General features: G+C 35.3%; 1 protein-coding gene across 6 annotated transcripts in view; it reads left to right on the top strand.

Moving 5' to 3' along the window:
- The window catches only part of IL6ST (interleukin 6 cytokine family signal transducer), a 30,658-nt gene extending 13,938 nt beyond the window's left edge, over positions 1-16,720 (top strand). For 2 of the 6 annotated variants that reach the window (XM_065873605.1, XM_065873602.1), the window contains exons 7-15: positions 1,949-2,031; positions 3,235-3,445; positions 4,023-4,205; positions 5,983-6,084; positions 6,270-6,416; positions 6,688-6,828; positions 11,260-11,356; positions 15,046-15,127; positions 15,983-16,720. In XM_065873605.1, the coding sequence (XP_065729677.1) occupies positions 1,949-2,031; positions 3,235-3,445; positions 4,023-4,205; positions 5,983-6,084; positions 6,270-6,416; positions 6,688-6,828; positions 11,260-11,356; positions 15,046-15,127; positions 15,983-16,720 (1,784 nt within the window). Of the gene's footprint in view, positions 1-100; positions 140-1,948; positions 2,032-3,234; positions 3,446-4,022; positions 4,206-5,982; positions 6,085-6,269; positions 6,417-6,687; positions 6,829-11,259; positions 11,357-15,045; positions 15,128-15,982 lie in introns of all 6 variants that reach the window. The other 4 variants (XM_065873606.1, XM_065873604.1, XM_065873603.1 and 1 more) reach the window with 4 other exon arrangements.
- The last annotated feature ends 2,990 nt before the right edge of the window (positions 16,721-19,710 follow it).

Raw genomic sequence — 19,710 nt, 5'->3', positions numbered from 1 at the left:
TGAATCATTAAAATCACCATCTAGCAAAATGTGTTTTAGACCCTCACTATCAAAAAGATATTTGTACTATTGTTTTTATTCATTTTTTCTTTTTTATCAGTACTTAAGCCTCTGGAAAAGCATCCTGGCATTTTGGTTGGTTGATTTATTTTCATTTTCCCTTTTTTTCTCATGATAATACAGTGTGTATACTGTAGAATCCAAAAGGCATAAAAAGATACACAGTGTAAAATAAAATTCCTTCCCCAAAGCAGCTAATGTTAATAATTTCTTCTGTAGCCATCAAGAAATAATCCTATGGCATAGTTTTGTTTTTGGGGGTTTTTTGGAAACATTTTCCTATTATGGTCACCCTCTTTAGGTGTCAGTGGCAGCAGCCATGGCTTTAAAACCTTCCCTACCACCTGTATCCCTTCACTTCCATGGAGCTCTTCCAGAGGTTTCATGAGAGTTACATGAATTGAGAATGTCAAAGGCAGAAAAGTAAAGTACCCCTTCTCCACCAAGAATTTTCTCTCATTTTGATAAATGCCAGGAAAGAAAGTACTCCTACTATTGCTGGTTTGGGAATCCTCGATCAGATCCCTTTGTCTTGGTCAGGAATTCTTTTCTTTTTTTAAAAAATTAATTTATTTATTTTGGGCTGTGTTGGGTCTTCTTTTCTGCGCGAGGGCTTTCTCTAGTTGTGGCAAGCGGGGGCCACTCTTCATCGCGGTGCGCGGGCCTCTCGGTGTCGCGGCCTCTTTTGTTGCGGAACACAGGCTCCGGACTCACAGGCTCAGTAATTGTGGCTCACGGGTCCAGCCGCTCCGCGGCATGTGGGATCTTCCCAGACCAGGGCTCAAACCCATGTCCCCTGCATTAGCAGGCAGATTCTCAACCACTGCGCCACCAGGGAAGCCGCAGTCAGGAATTCTTAAGCTGATATTCTTGGGGCCTTTAAAAGTACTTGGGTCAGTTTGGGGGAGTTCTTGAACTACTTCAAAATGTTGACAAAATATTGTGGTTAGTACTTGTGTGAATTTTCTGGAGCGATGGTACATAACCTTGTCAAATTAAAGAGATATCTGGTGTCCAAAAAGTTATGAACCATTGGATTATGCTTTTCTTCAAATTAGTGAAAGAAGCTCCTAGGTCCTCTTTATGTTAGGAACCATTTCCAACCCATAAAATTTCCTTTATAACTTCATGTTCTTTATTCTTTTGGGGCTCTGCACTGTACTCATGTATATATCTATTTGAACCCCCTGTACCAGCAGCTTTTTCCCCAGCCTTCCTGGTCTGCCTTTCCTCTTTTCTCTGTTTTGTCAACTGTAGTTACCTCTTCATGATCAGCACATCACGGCTTAGATTTTATTCAGATCCTTTTTTATTCTGTTGAATACCATAGTTTGCAATTATAGTTATAAAAATTTTGAATTTTTAAAACCTAATTATCAGCATTTGATGTTTTGTAAAGTGCTTTTTCACATGGTTGGTGATTATTACAACAATCCTGTGAATTCATTTTTATAATATCCCATTACATTGACTCATCCCAACATAAGGTAGTAAACTTATACTACATTTAACTCCATTTATTTTAATTTGTTTTCTATTCTTAAATGTATGCATTTAGGGGTTTTAAGCATGTATTTAAATATGATTTTTCAGTTTGATTTTTAGCAATAAGAAATAGTGATACATCTTTGGTTATTGCTTAGGATATATTTGTACCTTTAAAATTTTAAGATTACAAAAGAGTTTCAATGTACTCTAAATCATCAAGCTATCACCCTGACTAAAGGAAGACCCAGGCATATCATGCTGGGATGGGAATAGGCTGGTATAAAGAAAGAGTTAGAGACACCATATGATTGGAGGGCAAGAATATTAAGAACAAAGTAAGAGAACAATTTCTAGGATTTTATTTTACTGTTATAATAAAAAGTTTATGTCATTTCTTTAGGACCATCCAAGGCACCAAGCTTCTGGTATAAGATAGAGCCATCTCATACTCATGGCTGTAGATCTGTACAACTCATATGGAAGGTAAAAAAAAATTGCCTATTTATATTCTTCTATTTCATATAAATATATTTTATATGGTGTTATGAGTGGAGCTTAATTTTTGATATCTATTTGATAACTATAATAAATAGAAACACAAAGCTTTATATATACTATCAAAAAGTCAGGTTCCTAAACTACAGGTGATACCTCATATATATTTCAGCGTAGTTCCGTGAAAGTTATGTGAGAAGAGGGGCCTTGTTGTTGTTTTTTTATAAATGTATTTATTTATTTTTGGTTGCGTTGGGTCTTCGTTGCTGTGCACAGGCTTTTCTCTAGTTGTGGTGAGCGGGGGCTACTCTTTGTTGTGGTGCGTGGGCTTTTCATTGCGGTGGCTTCTCTTGTTGCAGGACACAGGCTCCAGGTGCGCAGGCTTCAATAGTTGTGGCACGCGGGCTCAGTAGTTGTAGCGCATGGGCTTAGTTGCTCCGCAACATGTGGGATCTTTCCCGGACAAGGGCTCGAACCCGTGTCCCCTGCATTGGCAGGCGGATTCTTAACCACTGCACTACCAGGGAAGTCCTAGCGGCCTTGATTTTACCAAACTTTTCTCAGTGCCTCATAGAAAATAATTAATCAATGTTTTGGGTAATCAAAGTGTATGCTGGTAATAGGAAATAAAGTTGTTGTGCACTCCATAAATGTTCATGAGTGGATCATACTAAAGTAAGGTAGAAAGAAAAATACTCAAGACATAAAATAATTTAGGCCAACATAGCCACAGTGCAGAATTGTGTAGAGAACAAAAGGCTAACAGAATGGTGCTTTCCCTCGTAGTTGACGTCATGCTTTTTTTTTTTTTTTGCGTTATGCGGGCCTCTCACTGTTGTGGCCTCTCCCGTTGAGGAGCACAGGCTCCGCAGCCATGGCTCAGGGGCCCAGCCGCTCTGCGGCATGTGGGATCCTCCCGGACTGGGGCACGAACCCGCGTCCCCTGCATCGGCAGGCGGACTCCCAACCACTGCGCCACCAGGGAACCCCCGTCATGCTTTTTGAAGTCAGTCTTCATTCAGTGTATAGTAGTTTTACTTCAGTAGTGAGTTCAAAGTAAGGTTGCCAGTCCCTTCCAATTAAATATTTAGAGATTTGACATATAGCAGAATTTGTGAACATGAAGAAAAACTGATTAACTTTATTCAAGATTTATGAAACACATTTTTAAAATAAATTATTTTATTACAGACATTGCCTTCTTTTGAAGCCAATGGAAAAATCTTGGATTATGAAGTGACTCTCACAAGATGGAAATCACGTTTACAAAATTACACAGTTAACGACACAAAACTGACAGTAAACCTCACAAATGATCGCTACATAGCAACTCTGACAGCAAGAAATCTGGTTGGCAAATCAGATGCATCTGTTTTAACTATCCCTGCCTGGGGCTTTCAAGGTTTGTGTCCCTTAGATAGAGCCTGACTTATGAATGGGAAAGGGTAGTTAGGTATTGACAGGGCTCCTGTAAAAAATTGTAAGTATTCTAAGACTGTCTCTTCAGTATCAACAGTGATCATATTTTTAGAAGTCAGTCAGCAGCCGAACCTGGTCAATCATTTTGTGGCTCACTTAAACTTTGCAGTAAGCTACTTAATTCATTTAAGCATTTTCTGATTATCTTTTTTAAAATATATTTTTAATGTTTTAGGAACTTTATATGTATATGACTTAAATATATTGTTTTTCTATAGCTTTATCTGTAGCTTTCAAAGAAAAAAACATTACAACTTATGTACACAAAACACTTGAAGAACTTTGGGAAAGGAAGAATTTAAGTTCCAAAATAAATCGACTATTTACTTTACATGTAAATTATAATAAAGTGCTTTTATTCATGTAAATACATGTTAATATTATATGCTACAAAAACGTGATAGCAAGATCACATGGTTATGGAAAAGAATGTAAAATATTGGAATATCAAATTTTTAAATGTTCATTTATCATATCAGTATTCAAACTTTGTTTTAAAGCTACTCACCCCATAACGGATCTTAAAGCATTTCCCAAAGACAATGTGCTTTGGGTAGAATGGACTGCTCCAAATGAATCTGTAAACAGATATATACTTGAGTGGTGTGTGTTATCAGATAAATCGCCCTGTATCCCAGACTGGCAACAAGAAGATGGTACTGTACATCGCACCTATTTAAGAGGTATACCTGGCTACAAACATTTAAGTTGCTGTCCTTTTTCTAGCTCTTCAGACAGATTTTTCTTTTACATATTCTTTTCTGCTTTGTGGTCCATTGAAAAGATACCCAGTTTATCATAGTTGCTAGTTACGTCTTGTGTACTAGATTTGTGACTCTCAGCAAGTCACACTTAACCTCTCTAAACTGCAGGGTCTGTTTATGGACTAAGTGGGGTTAATGCTATCTTCTTGTAATATTCCACTGTTGTTTCGATCATCAAAGGAATGTTCACAAAACTAAAGTAAGATAAATACAAGATAATTCAACCTCTGTTGCTAATAGTATCTCTGTACCTTATTAAATTCCCTCATCCTTTAATGAGAAAATATTTTCCCTGAGCATCTAGATGGCTTATTAACTTCTTATAGCTGTTGAAGAAGCGAAGCAGAACTAGAACTTAGATTTCCTTGTCTTTTAAACTGCAAGTACTAATGAAGGACAGAAAGTAATGTATTATAGAGCTCCAAAATGGGTTGCTCTCATTGTAAGATACTACTTATCAAGTGATACAACAACTTTAAAGAGAAAACAAAGCATTCAGTTTGTGTGTAAAGAAGGAAAACCATTAGAATACAGCTTCAAATAATGATTAATCAGAGAAAACATGTTAACAAAGATCTACCATATATCTTTATATATAGCCATAAACTTAATGAGCTTTATTCATAACATAGGCTGTTTGGCCCTCATTAACCTATTATTTAATATATAGTTTTACTAATCCTGGTTGTCTAGTTTATCAACCTTATCCAAATAAAAGCAAGGTGGAGCTAGAGAGGAGATAGATTGATAATAACTGGACAATAGGAACTTGTACTATAGCATAGCATAGGTTCTGGAGACCTTCAGGTTTTGCAGGGATCCCCACATAGCTCAGTAGGCCTGATAAAACATCACTGTATTACAGCAGAATATAAAAATATTGTCTTCTTGATAATATTGAATCATCAAGAAAATTACTCTAAGAAATCAAAAAAGTGTATGTCACTTCATGCATAATAGTTAAGGAAATGTAATTCTTATTGAAAGTATAAACTTCAGTATAACAAAAAGAAACTTTTTGCTGTTCCATGCTGAAGGGATAGATAGATTGCTTTGTTAATCTGGAGAGATTATAAATAAAGGAAACATTTAAAATAATTTTTTCTTTTAAAATTATGTTACTTTCTGGGAGAAATAACACTAATTCTTTTTTTCCCAGTCACCTGACAAACCACAGCCATTAGCACTTTCCCTAGCTCTGATAGTGACATCTTGCACTTAGGCAGTTCTCAGAGAAGTAGGTAAAATGTACAAAAATTGCCAAACTCTAAGGAAGACCCAGGATAATTTGAGATCAGTGTTTTATAAATCCTGAATATAAATGCAATCATTACTTTTATTGACAGTATAAATATTTTTTATTCACTGTATTGGCAATAAAAGTAACCTTTTATTTTCAGTTTTATTCTGTTAAGCTTGAATCCAGTAAACAAAAGGCAATGCTTACTTTAAAAGTTGCAGTTTTAAAAAAAGGAAAGTTCAGTGGTAATAATTTCATAATGTATGCAAACGTCAAATCATGATTTAGTATACCTGAAATATGTTGTACATCAACTATATTTCAATTTTTAAAAATGAATGAAAATAAAAGAAAGTTCAGTGGTCATGAAATTATAATGTAAAAGTAAGTAATGGAATTAATTAGGTTTTTTTCACTATAGGGAAAAAAATGCTTAATCCACTATTCTTACTTTAGGAAACCTAGCAGAGAGCAAATGTTATTTGATAACAGTCACTCCAGTGTATGCTGATGGACCAGGACTCCCCGAGTCTATAAAGGCATACCTTAAACAAGCTCGTAAGTCCAGACCTATTTTCTTTGAAAAACGTTGTTTTTTAACTAACAAAGACATTTTATCCCTTTTAAATAAGGGTATGTCTTATTATGTTCAAATAATTTCATGATAATGAAATTTTACGAAGTCTTAATGATTTACTAAATTCTAATGATTTTCAGTTGGTAAATACCCTATTCTGTTTCAGCACCTTCCAAAGGACCTACTGTCCGGACAAAAAAAGTGGGGAAAAATGAAGCTGTCTTAGAGTGGGACCAACTTCCTGTTGATGTTCAGAATGGATTTATCAGAAATTATACTATATTTTATAGAACCATCATTGGAAATGAAACTGGTAATAAAACTATATCAGCTATTAAGAATCAGGGGTTTTTTCTTAAGCTTTTAAATACTAATTTGTCTCACCTTCTTGTGTTATACATCTTAGTATAGCATATTATCCTCAGAAAAGAGATACCTGAGAATATGCTTTATGGTTGCTTTCATGGTCCTATTAAAGAAACATTGTTTTCTAGTAAAATATGTTTTAAGACACTCACAATGTCAAATATAGGCCAAACCAAGCAAGAGTAGTTGAATAAAGCACACTTATTGATTTCTTCCAGCTGTGAATGTGGATTCTTCCCACACAGAATATACGCTGTCCTCTTTGACTAGTGACACTTTGTATATGGTACGAATGGCAGCATATACAGACGAAGGTGGAAAGGATGGTCCAGAATTCACTTTTACTACACCAAAGTTTGGTAAGAAATAATGATGTTTGATCTTTCTTCTTTTCTCTTTTTTCTTTTAAAAATTTAATCAGACTAAAAATGGGCTTAGTTTATATGCTAAAATTTTGTTTAAAGTGCATCTTTGGATTCATATAAATGAAGTGTTCATAAATTATGATTTTTATATTGTTGTTTATCTGGTTTTGGTTATTTCTTTACAGAAAATTTTTTCCTTACTTTTTTGTTGTTTCTTTAATTGTCTCTGACTGGTTTCACTTGTACTCTGTAAATCCCAAAAGAATTGTGTATCTTTCTAAATGAGTTTACTTTTTCACTGGCAAAACTTGGATGTGGTCTCTTTCTTCACTTGTTCTTCCTCTTATGGGCAGGTTGCTGTAAAGACTAGTCCACCCTTGCAGTCTCATTTCCATACCTCCAGCTCAGTCTTTAACCTGCTCAAACCAGGCTTCCAACCCACCACTCCACTGAAACCTCTCTAGTGTCACTCACAGAAGACCCCTTACTTGTCCTATCCAATGCATGCTTTTTAGTCATCTTTGTTGTCCTATGCTTCCCAGCATTTGACCCTGTTGGCCTGTTCATCCATGAAACTGTCTCTTCCCTTCGTTTGTTTTTCTAACAGCACTCTCCTGAGTCTCCTCCGTGTCTGGTATTTTCTTCTTGATCTCTTTTAAATGCTCTATATTCTCCAGAGCTCTGTTCTTGGCACTGTTTTCTGATTTGCCTATTCAAATTCCCTGCCTATGACTTCAGCCATCCTCTCTTCCCTTCCCAAATACATTTTTCCTTCTTTGTTCCATGCCACAACTCTTTGCCAAAGCCAGAAATTTAGGTACAATTGTAGTAAGTTTCTTCATATCTTTTTCACTTACATAAACCAAGTATCGGGTCCAGTAGATCATGCCTTCTAATTACTGCTTGTGCATGTGCTTTCATAATCTCTTTGACCCTAAACTTCTCGTCATTTTCCCCACCCTTTTGTCTTTTCCCAGTATGTGGCCCTATACCTTTTCGGCTATTCCTGTAGCCTCCCTAAAGCAGACTTAAACTGCATTCTTTCCTGTATCTACTACATTTTGAATCATTATAGAAATTACCTTATTTTATTGTAATTGTATTTGTAACACCCACACCCAAGCACCAAGACAGTGAGTGATAAATAATAAGCTGTTTATCATATAAATAAATAAATCATTCAACCATATTCCTCATTGGTTGAATGATTGCTGAGAGAGCAAATAAGTAGATAAGTGACTACATAAGATGGATATTAAAAGATCCTGAGCTTTGCTGTGATGGCCAACAATAAATATAGGCTATGGGATAAGATTTGTGGTGACATGTTTGTAGAATATATATGTAACAAATACAGGTTTCCCCCACCATCCAAAAGTAGAGCATTCCTATGAAACCTTTCATAAGCCAAAGTGGTGTAGAGCAAAGAGTATTCCCCACTTTTGGAAAGCTCACATTATGCCACTTCACTTTCACGAAAGACCTATGTTAGTACACTAACAAGTTTTTTTCATAAATTTATTTCTGTTAGCAAAAACAGACATTAATGTAATTTATGAAAAAAGCTTGTAGTATACTGATGTAGGTCTTTCCTGAAAGTGAAGTGGCATAATGTGAACTTTCCAAAAGTGGGGGGATACCTGTAATATTTGAAATAAAACTTTGTGTCATGATCTTTAAAAAATAGTAATAATAAACTTTAAAAATATTATCCTGATTATAAAAAGTGTTCATTATAAGGAATTTAGACTATACAGTAAAATACAAAGAGGAAGAAAAATCACTCCTGATCCCTCATCCAAAATAATCTCAACATATTTATATATCCTAGTCTTTTCTGTGCATACATTTTTTTCCAAAAACGAAATCATACTTATTACTTCATCATCTGCTTTTTCCTCTGGCCTATCTATTGTTGTATGGATTCATTATGGCTACTTCACATGGCATGGAATTTGCTCCCAAGGACCATATAGCTTAGTTGAAGAAATATGGTACAAGTAAACAAAACAAACAGAGAGACATTTGAGCCATGTAGATAGTAAATAGAGCAGGAATTTAAAGATATCTGAAGTGGGGAGTTTTACCTTCGAAGATTTTGTGGGGAAGACAATACTTGAGCCTTGAAGTTAAGATGTGGACAGATAGGAAGAAGAAGTCATCTTAGTTCAGCATGAGCAAAGGCCCAAGGCATGAAAACATAGTAAGCAGAAGTTCAGCACCAATAAAGGAGAGGATCTTCCTGAATTTGATTTGGCATATGTATGAGAACCTTAGCATTCAGAAATTAATATTTTCCAACCTATAGTTTATTCCTGAGACTTTATCTGATTTCTTGGTTCCTATCATGCTTTGTAGGAGGTAAAGTTACTTACAAAGGGATACGTGTGGTGGAAAGATAAGACTAAGTGAATACTGTATTACTGTAGTACTACTTTCATACTACTTTTTCCTGTAAAAGACTAGTTACAGGGGGCTGGAGGAGTTAACCAGAAACAACCATAGGTAAATCATTAAAAAAATCTCTAATATAAATTGTCCCAACTAGTGATTCATTTGATTAATAAGTCCTCTTATTTTTTTATACATCTTTATTGCAGTATAATTGCTTCACAATACTGTGTTAGTTTCTGTTGCACAACAAAACGAATCAGCCACATGCATATACTTGTCCCCACATCCCCTCCCTCTTGAGCCTCCCTCCCTTCCTCCCTATCCCACCCCTCTAGGTCATTGCAGAGCACTGAGCTGATCTCCCTGTGCTATGCGGCTGCTTCCCACCAGCCAACTGTTTTACGTTCAGTAGTGTATATATGTCGATGCTACTCTCACTTCACCCCAGCTTCGCCCTCCCACCCCATGTCCTCAAATCCATTTTCTATGTCTACCTCTTTATTCCTACCGTGCAACTAGGTTTATCAGTACCTTTTTTTTTTTTTTTTAAGATTCCGTATATATGCATTGGCATCCAGTATTTGTTTTTCTCTTTCTGACTTATTTCACTCTGTATGACAGACTCTAGGTCCATCCACCTCACTACAAATAACTCAGTTTCATTTCTTTTTATGGCTGAGTAATATTCCATTGTATATATGTGCCACATCTTCTTTATCCATTCATCTGTCAGTGGACATTTAGGTTGCTTCCATGTCCTGGCTATTGTAAATAGTGCTGCAGTGAACATTGTGGTACATGTCTCTTTTTGAATTAGTTTTCTCAGGGTATATGTCCAGTAGTGGGATTGCTGGGTCATATGGTAGTTATATTTTTAGTTTTTTAAGGAACCCCCATACTGTTTTCCGTATTGGTTGTATCAATTTACATTCCCACCAACAGTTCAGGAGGGTTCCCTTTTCACCACACCCTGTCCAGCATTTACTGTTTCTACATTTTTGATAATGGCCATTCTGACCGGCGTGAGGTGACACCTCATTGTAGTTTTCATTGCAGATAGGGATTCATGTGGTATTTAGGAATCTCAGGCTTGCTGTATTTTAGATGATATTATTCCTACTTCTGCCACTCCTTGTGCCTGTTAAGATTCTCCTAAAATTCTTAGCCCTATGTCAGATTTATCATCTTTTTGAAAATAGTAAATAACTATTAAAAATTTTGCCTGAATTTTACATTTTTATTCCTTATAGAAGATTACATTTATAGTGCAATTATTGAGATTGTTTAAAGCTTTTCCAGGGACTTCCCTGGTGGCGCAGTGGTTAGGAATCCACCTGCCAATGCAGGGGACACAGGTTAGATCCCTGGTCCAGGAAGATCCCACATGCCGCGGAGCAACAAAGCCCGTGCGCCACAAGTACTGAGCCTGCGCTCTAGAGCCTGCGTGCCACAACTACTGAAGCCTGCATGCCTAGAGCCCGTGCTCTGCAACAGGAGAAGGCACCACAATGAGAAGCCTGTGCACCGCAACAAAGAGCAGCCCCTGCTTGCAGCAACTAGAGAAAGCTAGCACGCAACAACAAAGACCCGTCGCAGCCAAAAATTAATTAATTTTAAAAAAGAAAAAACTTTTCCAATTCTACCCATTAGTTCTAGAACTCAGAGATGAGCTTTTGCTAAGATTCTGCTGAGTGCAGACCATAAATGTAATAAATAGGTTTGAAAGCTCTTACTAGGTAGATAGATTATCTATCCAATAAACTGAACTAATCAATTTATTCCCCCAGCCAACATATATTTTATGCATACTGTGTGGTCAGGTTACTGTGTAAGGTGTAAGTAGCTAGGATATGATTTACCAAGGGGGAAGGGAGGGGGGAGAGAAACACCTTTAAGTTTGAAAAGGTTGTAAAAAAATATTAGGATGGCATTTCATCTTTTCAACAGTAATCTGGTTGGGAAGTTGCATTATTTCTCTTTAGCATATGTGTCAACAGTTATTTTCTTTCTTTCCCCTTTCTTTTTCTTTAGCTCAAGGAGAAATTGAAGCTATTGTTGTACCTGTTTGCTTAGCATTCCTATTGACAACCCTTTTGGGAGTATTATTCTGCTTTAATAAGCGAGACCTGTAAGTACCCGTATTTATATTTTTGCCTTTTCCCCCACCTTTATTGATCTATAATTTACATGCAATGAAATTCATCCATCTTAAGTGTACAGTTTAATGAATTTTTGTAACTGTATATAGATGTATAACTACCACCACACTCAAGATAGAGAACATTTCCATCACTCTAAAAAGTTTCTTCATTCTGTTTTGTACTCTGTCCTCTCTCTCAGCCCCTGGCCGCAGCAATCACTGATCTACTTTCTCTGGTTGCAGTTTTACCTTTTCTGGGATTTCACATATATGGAATCAAACAACATGTAATTTTTTGTGTTTGATGTCTTTCACTTGACATATTTTTGAGATTCATCCATGTTGCATATATTAATATTTTTCTTTTTATTGCTGAATAGTATTCTATAGTATAGAGATACCAAATTTGTTTACCCGTACACCTATTATGAAAGTTTAGGTTGTTTCTTTGATTTTTGGCTATTATGAATAGCTAAAATATGTATGTGTTGTTACGAACATTCACATACAGATCTTTGTGTGACGATATATTATCATTTATCTTGAGTAAATACTTAGTAGTGAGATTGCTGGGTCATACGGTAAGTGCATATTTAACTTTATAAGAAGCTGTTTTCCAAAGTGTTTGTACCATCTTGTATTCCCAAGAGCAATGTGAGCGTTCCATTTGTTCCATATCATCCTCAATTCTTGGTACTGACAAGGTTTTTAATTTTAGGTATTCTTTATCATGGGTTTGTAGTGCTATCTCATTGTGGTTGTAACTTCTGTTTCCATGATAACTAGTAATAGATCTTTTCATATGCTACCTATACGTCTTTTGTGGTGTGTCTTTTGAAATCTTTTGCCCATTTTTAAATTGGGTGATTTGTCTTGTTAATATTGAGGTTTAAGAGTTCTTTATATATCTGGTTACAAACTTTTTGTCAAATATATGTTTTGCAAATTCTGAACTGTGGCTTGCCTTTTTATTCTCTTAACTGTGACTTTAGAAAAGCAAAAGTTTAATTTTGGTCAAGTCCATTTTATCAGGGTTTTTTTTTAATGGTTCTTGCTTTTTATGTCCTGTTTAAGAAATCTTTGCCTAACCCAGTGTCACAAATATGTTCTCCTATATTTTCCTCTAGAAGTTTAATCATTTTAGCTCTGTGCTGTGATCTATTTAGAATAAATTTTTGTGCATGTTGTGAAGTCAGGGTCAAAGTTTTTTTCCATAGATATCTAGTCATTCCCAGCATCATTTATTGAAAAGGCTATGTTTTCATATTGAATTATCTTGAACCTTTGCCAAAATCAATTATCCATATAAGTCTGGATCTATTTGTGGACTCTCAATCCTGTTCCATTGTTCTATATGTCTATTCATCCTGATAACACGTGGTCTTGATTTATTATAGCTCTATAGTAAGTTTTGAGACCAGGTGGTAGAATTCCTCCTATATTTTTTTTCAAAATTATTTTTGCTAGGTTCTTTGCCTTTTCATATAAATTTTAATATCAGCTTATAAATTTCCTTTAAAAATCTGTTAGAATTTTTATTGGAATTTTATTGAATCTGTCCATCAGTTTAGGGTAAAATGCAATCTGAACATGAGTTCACATGTTCATGAGTCAAATAAATCTTTCAGTACGTGAACGTGGTATATCTCTATACTTATCTTGGTTCCTTTTGCAATGTTTTGTAGTTCAGGCCTTGCACATCTTGTGTTAAATTTATTCCTTCCTAAGTGTTTTTTTTTCTGTGTGCTATTATAAATAGAATTTCAAATTTTTTACTTTCTAATTGTTCATTGCTAGTATATTGAAAAGTGCAATTGATCTTGTAAATATATTGGTCTTGTATACTGAGATCTTCATAAATTAATTTAGTCACTTTTTGGATTTTCAACATGCACAGTCATGCTGCCTGCAAGTAAAGATTCCAGTCTTTATACTTTTAGTTCTTTTCATCATTGTACTGGCTAAGACCTTCAGTACTATGTTGAATAGAAGTGGTAAGAGCCAACATCTTTCCATTATTCCCAATCTTAGGCGAAAAAACGTTCAGTCTACACCATTGCATGTTATATTAGCTATAAGTTGAGGAAGTTCTTATATTTATGTTTTGCTAAGAGTTTTTGTCATGAATGGATATTGAATGTTGTCAAATGCTTTTTCTGCATCTGTTGAGATGAGCTTATGATTTTTCTCCTTTCTTTCTTAAATATGTTTTATTCATTGATTTTCAGGTGTTATACCTTGCATTCCTTGGATTTTGCTAGATTCGGTGTGTTAATTTTTGTATTTTTATGTTCATGAGTGATATTGGTTTGTCCTTTTTGTGGTGTCATTGTGTAGTTTTGGATTCAGGGTAATACTAATTATCTCATAAAATGAATGGCCTCAGGACATATTACCTCTATTTTCTGGGAGAGTGTGTAGGGTTGGTATTATTTCCTCTTTAAATGTTTGATAGAATTCACAAATGAAGCCATCTGGGCCTGCTGTTTTCTTTGCGGGGAGGTTTTTAATTAAAAATTGAATTTCTTACAAGTATAGGGGCTATTGAAGTTTTCTTTTTCAATCTGTTTTGGTAATTGGTCTCTTACAAGGGATTCATCCATTTTTTTTTTTTTTTTGGTTGGTCAGTTCATTTAGGTTGTTAATGTTATTGCTTTTTATATTATGTCCAGATTTCGTAGTTGTTCCTGCAGGACAGTCTGTTAGGATCTTATTACTCATCTTTATTTGAACTTATTCTCAAGATGACTCATTTCCTGTGTACCTATGTACACTATGGACCTCTAATGTTGGGCTAGGGACTGTATTAAGGTAAACATATTTAAACAGATTTTTTATGATGGGGGATATCCTGAATTCATTGTTAGCCTTTTCTTCCTTGTGAAAAATCAAATTTATTTTCTCTTGTACCAATGTGAAAATTGAACATTTTTGGGGTTTTGTTTTGGGGAGAGAAGGTATACCACAATTTTTTGTGACCCTGGCTAAAGTTTTTAAGTGTTGTTGTTTGTTTTAATTTATTTATTTTTGGATGCGTTGGGTCTTCGTTGCTGCGCACAGGCTTTCTCTAGTTGCGAGCAGGGGCTACTCTTCGTTGCAATGCATGGACTTCTCATTGTGGTGGCTTCTCTTGTTGTGGAGCATGGGCTCTAGGCGCACAGACTTCAGTCGTTGTGGCACGCGGGCTCAGTAGTTGTGGCACGCGGGCTCAGTAGTTGTGGCTCGTGGGCTCTAGAGCACAGGCTCTGTAGTTGTGGCACACCGATTTAGTTGCTCCACAGCATGTGGGATCTTCTCAGACCAGGGCTCAAACCCGTGTCCCCTGCAGTGGCAGGCAGATCCATAACCGCTGCACCACCAGGGAAGCCCTTTAAGTGGTTTTTATTGCAGAATTTAATTCCAGAGATTTTAAAAAATTGAATACTGATTATCAGCTTTAGTCTTATAAACAAACACTTTTTCTTTAAGGATAAAGATCCTCATGCATTTTCAACAGTATTTCTTTTTCTATTGGTTACAAGAAAAATAACGTTTTTGTTAGCTTTGGGATACAGTAGGTATTTTTTATTTAATTGGTTTGATTCTTAAGATTCTTGGATGATAATGTTTAGAAATAGGGACTATTCATTGTTTATTAACATGTGGTTCTACATATGCGTTATTTCTTTTCTCTCCAGAATTAAAAAACACATCTGGCCTAATGTTCCAGATCCTTCAAAGAGTCATATTGCCCAGTGGTCACCTCACACACCTCCAAGGGTAAGAGAAAATATTTCTGACTTACTTGTAATACACAAGCATATTACGATATATTGTAGAGTTCAAGCAAAAGATAATCAGACTGAATCGAAAAGTAGATGAAAATAGTACATAAATGAGAATTTTAGTCAAAATTTAAAATAATACTTATGTATTCTAGGAGTTTATTATCACCATAGCATATTTGTCCTTATACTCCCAATTCTATTTAGTATACATTAAAAATATTTGATTGAACTTGTAAGTTGAAAACCTATGTTTTAATGCTGCTGTGTGATAATTCTGTTTAAGGCAAGCATTTTAGATTATATATTAAAATAAAAATTTAAATCTATCAGTCACTTTAACATGATTAAATGGCTTCTGGAAACCTACAGTAAATTCCTTGAACTTCCCTAAAGGGGGAATGATTTGTACTTATTATCTTCTGACAGTCCTTTAATTTTAGATTAGCAGATTGAAATGTATATCCTATGAAACTTCAGTCATTTGAGTTTGATTTAATGTTTTCCTCATTTTTCTATCCAATTAATCCTAGGCTGCCCAGACTAGGCATGAAATATGAAATTTTATTTCTAGACCTTTAAGTTTATCAAAATGTAACACCAACAATATTGACTTAGAATTCTGAGGAAATACAGTCTAATTCATACTTTTTAGAATCATTTCACAATATCCGTGATTCACGTGATTTAATTAGTGACATAGATTATCTCTGCACCATTAAAAGTTACTGAGAAGTTTCAGAGATTCATTACTCTGTGGCTTTAACTAATATGTCATATGTAATTATTTCAGAGGAGTTTCTAAATGAACATGTACCATAGGTAATAATTCATTTTCTCTCTTTCTTAGCATTTTAATTCAAAAGATCAAATGTATCCGGATGGCAATTTCACTGATGTAAGTGTTGTGGAAATAGAAGCAAATGACAAAAAGCCTTTCCCAGAAGATCTAAAATCATTGGACCTATTCAAGAAGGAAAAAATTAATACTGAAGGACACAGCAGTGGTATTGGAGGGTCTTCATGCATGTCATCTTCTAGGCCAAGCATTTCTAGCAGTGATGAAAATGAATCTGCACAGAACACTTCGAGTACTGTCCAGTATTCCACTGTGGTACATAGTGGCTACAGACACCAGGTGCCATCGGTCCAAGTGTTCTCAAGATCCGAGTCCACCCAGCCCTTGTTAGATTCTGAAGAACGGCCAGAAGATCTACAGCTGGTAGATAATGTAGATGGCAGTGACAGCATTTTGCCCAGGCAACAGTATTTCAAACAGAACTGCAGTCAACATGAAACCAGTCGAGATATTTCGCATTTTGAAAGGTCAAAGCAAGTTTCATCAGTCAATGAAGGAGATTTTGTTAGACTTAAACAGCAACAGATTTCAGATCATATTTCACAGCCCTATGGATCTGGGCAGATGAAAATGTTTCAGGAAGTTCCTGCAGCAGATGCTTTTGGTCCAGGCACCGAGGGACAAGTAGAGAGATTTGAAACAGTTGGGATGGAGGCTACAATTGATGAAGGAATGCCTAAAAGTTACTTACCACAGACTGTAAGACGAGGTGGCTACATGCCTCAGTGACGGACTAACTCCTGTTACAACTTTGGAAGTACCTGTAAAGTAAAGCTAAAAGTATTTTATCTGTGATTTCAGCTCTTCACTCACTGAAGATGATCATTTGCCCTTAAGGACAAGAAGGTACTGTCCTCCCATGTGGGCTGTTTCCATTCCAGATTATCTGGGATTTGACTTAAAGCACTACATAAACTGACTTCATCCTCCAAATAGCTGAATGACTTTGTGCTGTTTCAGGATGTTTGCACTGAAGAAAAACAAAGCTTGTCTTAAATTTATAAAGTGAAACTTCTTGTTTTGCTATCTAGAAAACAGAGGGTATTTAAATTAAAAGCAGTGGTAAACTTAGCACAGTTATACTGATTTTTAACGAGAATAGTCATCAAATATCGAATCTTGGGGAGAATTAGCATAAAAATTAGGGGAGCAAGATCTAGACCCTCTACTTCAAGTGACAGCATAATCTTAAAAGAGTCCAGATGGTACAACTAATATGAGCCCAGCTTTTGTTGTCTGACAAAAGAAAAAAGAAAAAAATTGGGCTCATTTATAATCATACCAACATATATTAGTTCTCGTCCATTGGTAATGATGCTGCCAGTTACTGGAGAAAAGGAATTCTGGAGTTTTAACTTGGCAAACTAAAAGTATTAATTTTTTAATATTAGACAGTTAAGTAAATTTTCAAACATTTGCTTTCTATCACTATTGACAATCTCCGAAGATCCATTTCACAGACTCAGCAGAGGGTCCAGATAAGAGCTAGGAATGAATGTGACGAACTATCTTAAACATTTAAAAAATCCTTTGTCACTTATAAAGGCTTAAATTGTTAACACTTTTCTATACATGTATGTAAACATTATTGACCCTTCTTGTTAAGACGTCAGAGAATTTGGTTGATGAAGCACTTTATACAGTATGTCTGCACCTTAAAATGTGTTTTGATTCAATATGCTTTGTTTTTTAAGTAGGCCAAGACTGAGTTTTTTCTTTCTTTCTAGTAGGTGTTTGAAGCAGACTAATAAGTTAGAAGGCTTGGGCAATACTCACCAAAACAAACAAAGCACCACCCCAAAAATGTACATATTGATCTTAGGAAATATCACAGTTGGCAAATATCCTTATTGTAGAGGCACTTAATGAAGAGATAGTATTTTAATGTCTGCCAGTTCTGAGGTAGGTGGAACTTAGTTCTACATGATGATTTAGGAATATTTTAAACCTCTTCCCACATGTTCTGTTCTTCAGGGGAAAAGTGAGTTGGGCTTCCAGAGTTTAGCACTAAACTCACTTTCGCATTTATGTTATTCCCTACCCACCACGTTTGACAAGGAGGCAGGGGCTAAAAACTAGGAGCTGAGTAAGTAAGAAGAAATTGTCATGTGGTTGACTACTGCTGTCAAGTAAGTTTGTGTTGTTTTTCTGTCATATTTAATTTACAGAAACCAAGCCAACTTAAAATAGTTTGTAGAGGTTATTGAAGAATAAAAGGCTGAGAAAAATTAGTACACATTTACAGTTGAGATGTAACTCAACTCATTACTCTCTCAATATTGTTCACATTAGACTTGCTGTTATGCTTTATCCCTTGTATTCTTGCCTGATACTTTTCAGAGTTCTTTCTCATATATGGTCTTTGCGAGACAGAGCAGATGCTTTATTCTGATATATCCTGTTCTACTTTAGGCAAAACCAACATGAGATTGGTAGAATGTCAGAATTAGTAGTAGATGAGGAAAATTAGGCACAGACAGGTCAAGTTGGAACAGAGAGACCCCAAACTCACACACACTACACACTACAAGGTAATAAGCATTACCACCGTTTAAGTTGGTCATCAAAGGCTGGTCCAAATCAGGACAAGATTTATCTTGCTAAACGTCAACAAATTTATATCTATTACATTTTTCATTTCCTCAAAATAAGTAGTCATGTTGTTATAACCATGTTTAGCTCTAACCTTCCTCCTAACAAATAGCAGTGATGTGGAGAACATTTTAGTGTGGAGATTGTACATGGGAGGTGGGCAGTTATAAAATGTGAACTCATGATCTCTGGGAATCAGAACAAATAGTTATTTAAGAAAGGATATCATATAAGCAAATTTGTATGTTGAAACTTGTATAGAACATGGTGCAGTGAGTGAATGCCCCCCAGCCACAAAAGCACTTTAGGCATATTAAATGGATATAGTTACTGTGCAAAAATTCATTCAGGAAATAAATATATTTATGTAATATACATCTTTGCCCCAAAAAAGAAAAGCAATCATGAAACTTAAGTACAAAATTACTTTCATAAGGCATGTCTTAGAATAATCTGTCTTGATATATGTAAATTATATTTTAGGTAGGCCCAGAAACAAATCCAGTTAATTTATGTGAAAATTAGACTATGTTTAAGATAGTGGATAAACTACTCATTAAATATATAGTATCCAAAAATTTGATGCAGTTGCCCTCTTGCAAGATTAAAAAAAAATAAGCATATGTTACATGTGTTGTTACTGTAATTTGATTGTTACTGGTGTCTTTGGTATCCTACCCTCATCCTTCATAAAGGCATGAGGCTAAATAACTGTTGGAAAACTATCAGACTTCAAACCCACTAAAATCTAAAAGTTTAATTCTTTTTTAACATGGATCATTCAGCACTAGGGAACATACCCAGCATGTGAGCAGAAGCAAGGGAAAAAGCAGAATCATTCACATGTTTTGTGTTCACATCTGTTCTGTGCCTAGTTGTTTGTTTAATTTCAACCTTTTTCTTTGATAAGAGATTTTTTTTTTACGCACGAAGTCATCCAAGACCCTAGTTTATTGTGAAGTTTAGGGTTAATGAAGTTGAAATATACTTTTAAAACATATATTTATGAAAAGTCAAATTTAAAGTGGAACATCTAAAATAGCACTATAAATAGAAATCAAATTTAAAAGATGTCTTTTTTCTACTCACGTAGTTTAGTTAAAATCATGACATAAATTTAGAAATAG

This window comes from Phocoena phocoena, chromosome 3, assembly GCF_963924675.1.
Source record: "Phocoena phocoena chromosome 3, mPhoPho1.1, whole genome shotgun sequence".
Taxonomy (NCBI): Eukaryota; Metazoa; Chordata; class Mammalia; order Artiodactyla; family Phocoenidae; genus Phocoena; species Phocoena phocoena.
This window is presented reverse-complemented; position numbering and strand designations above follow the sequence as displayed.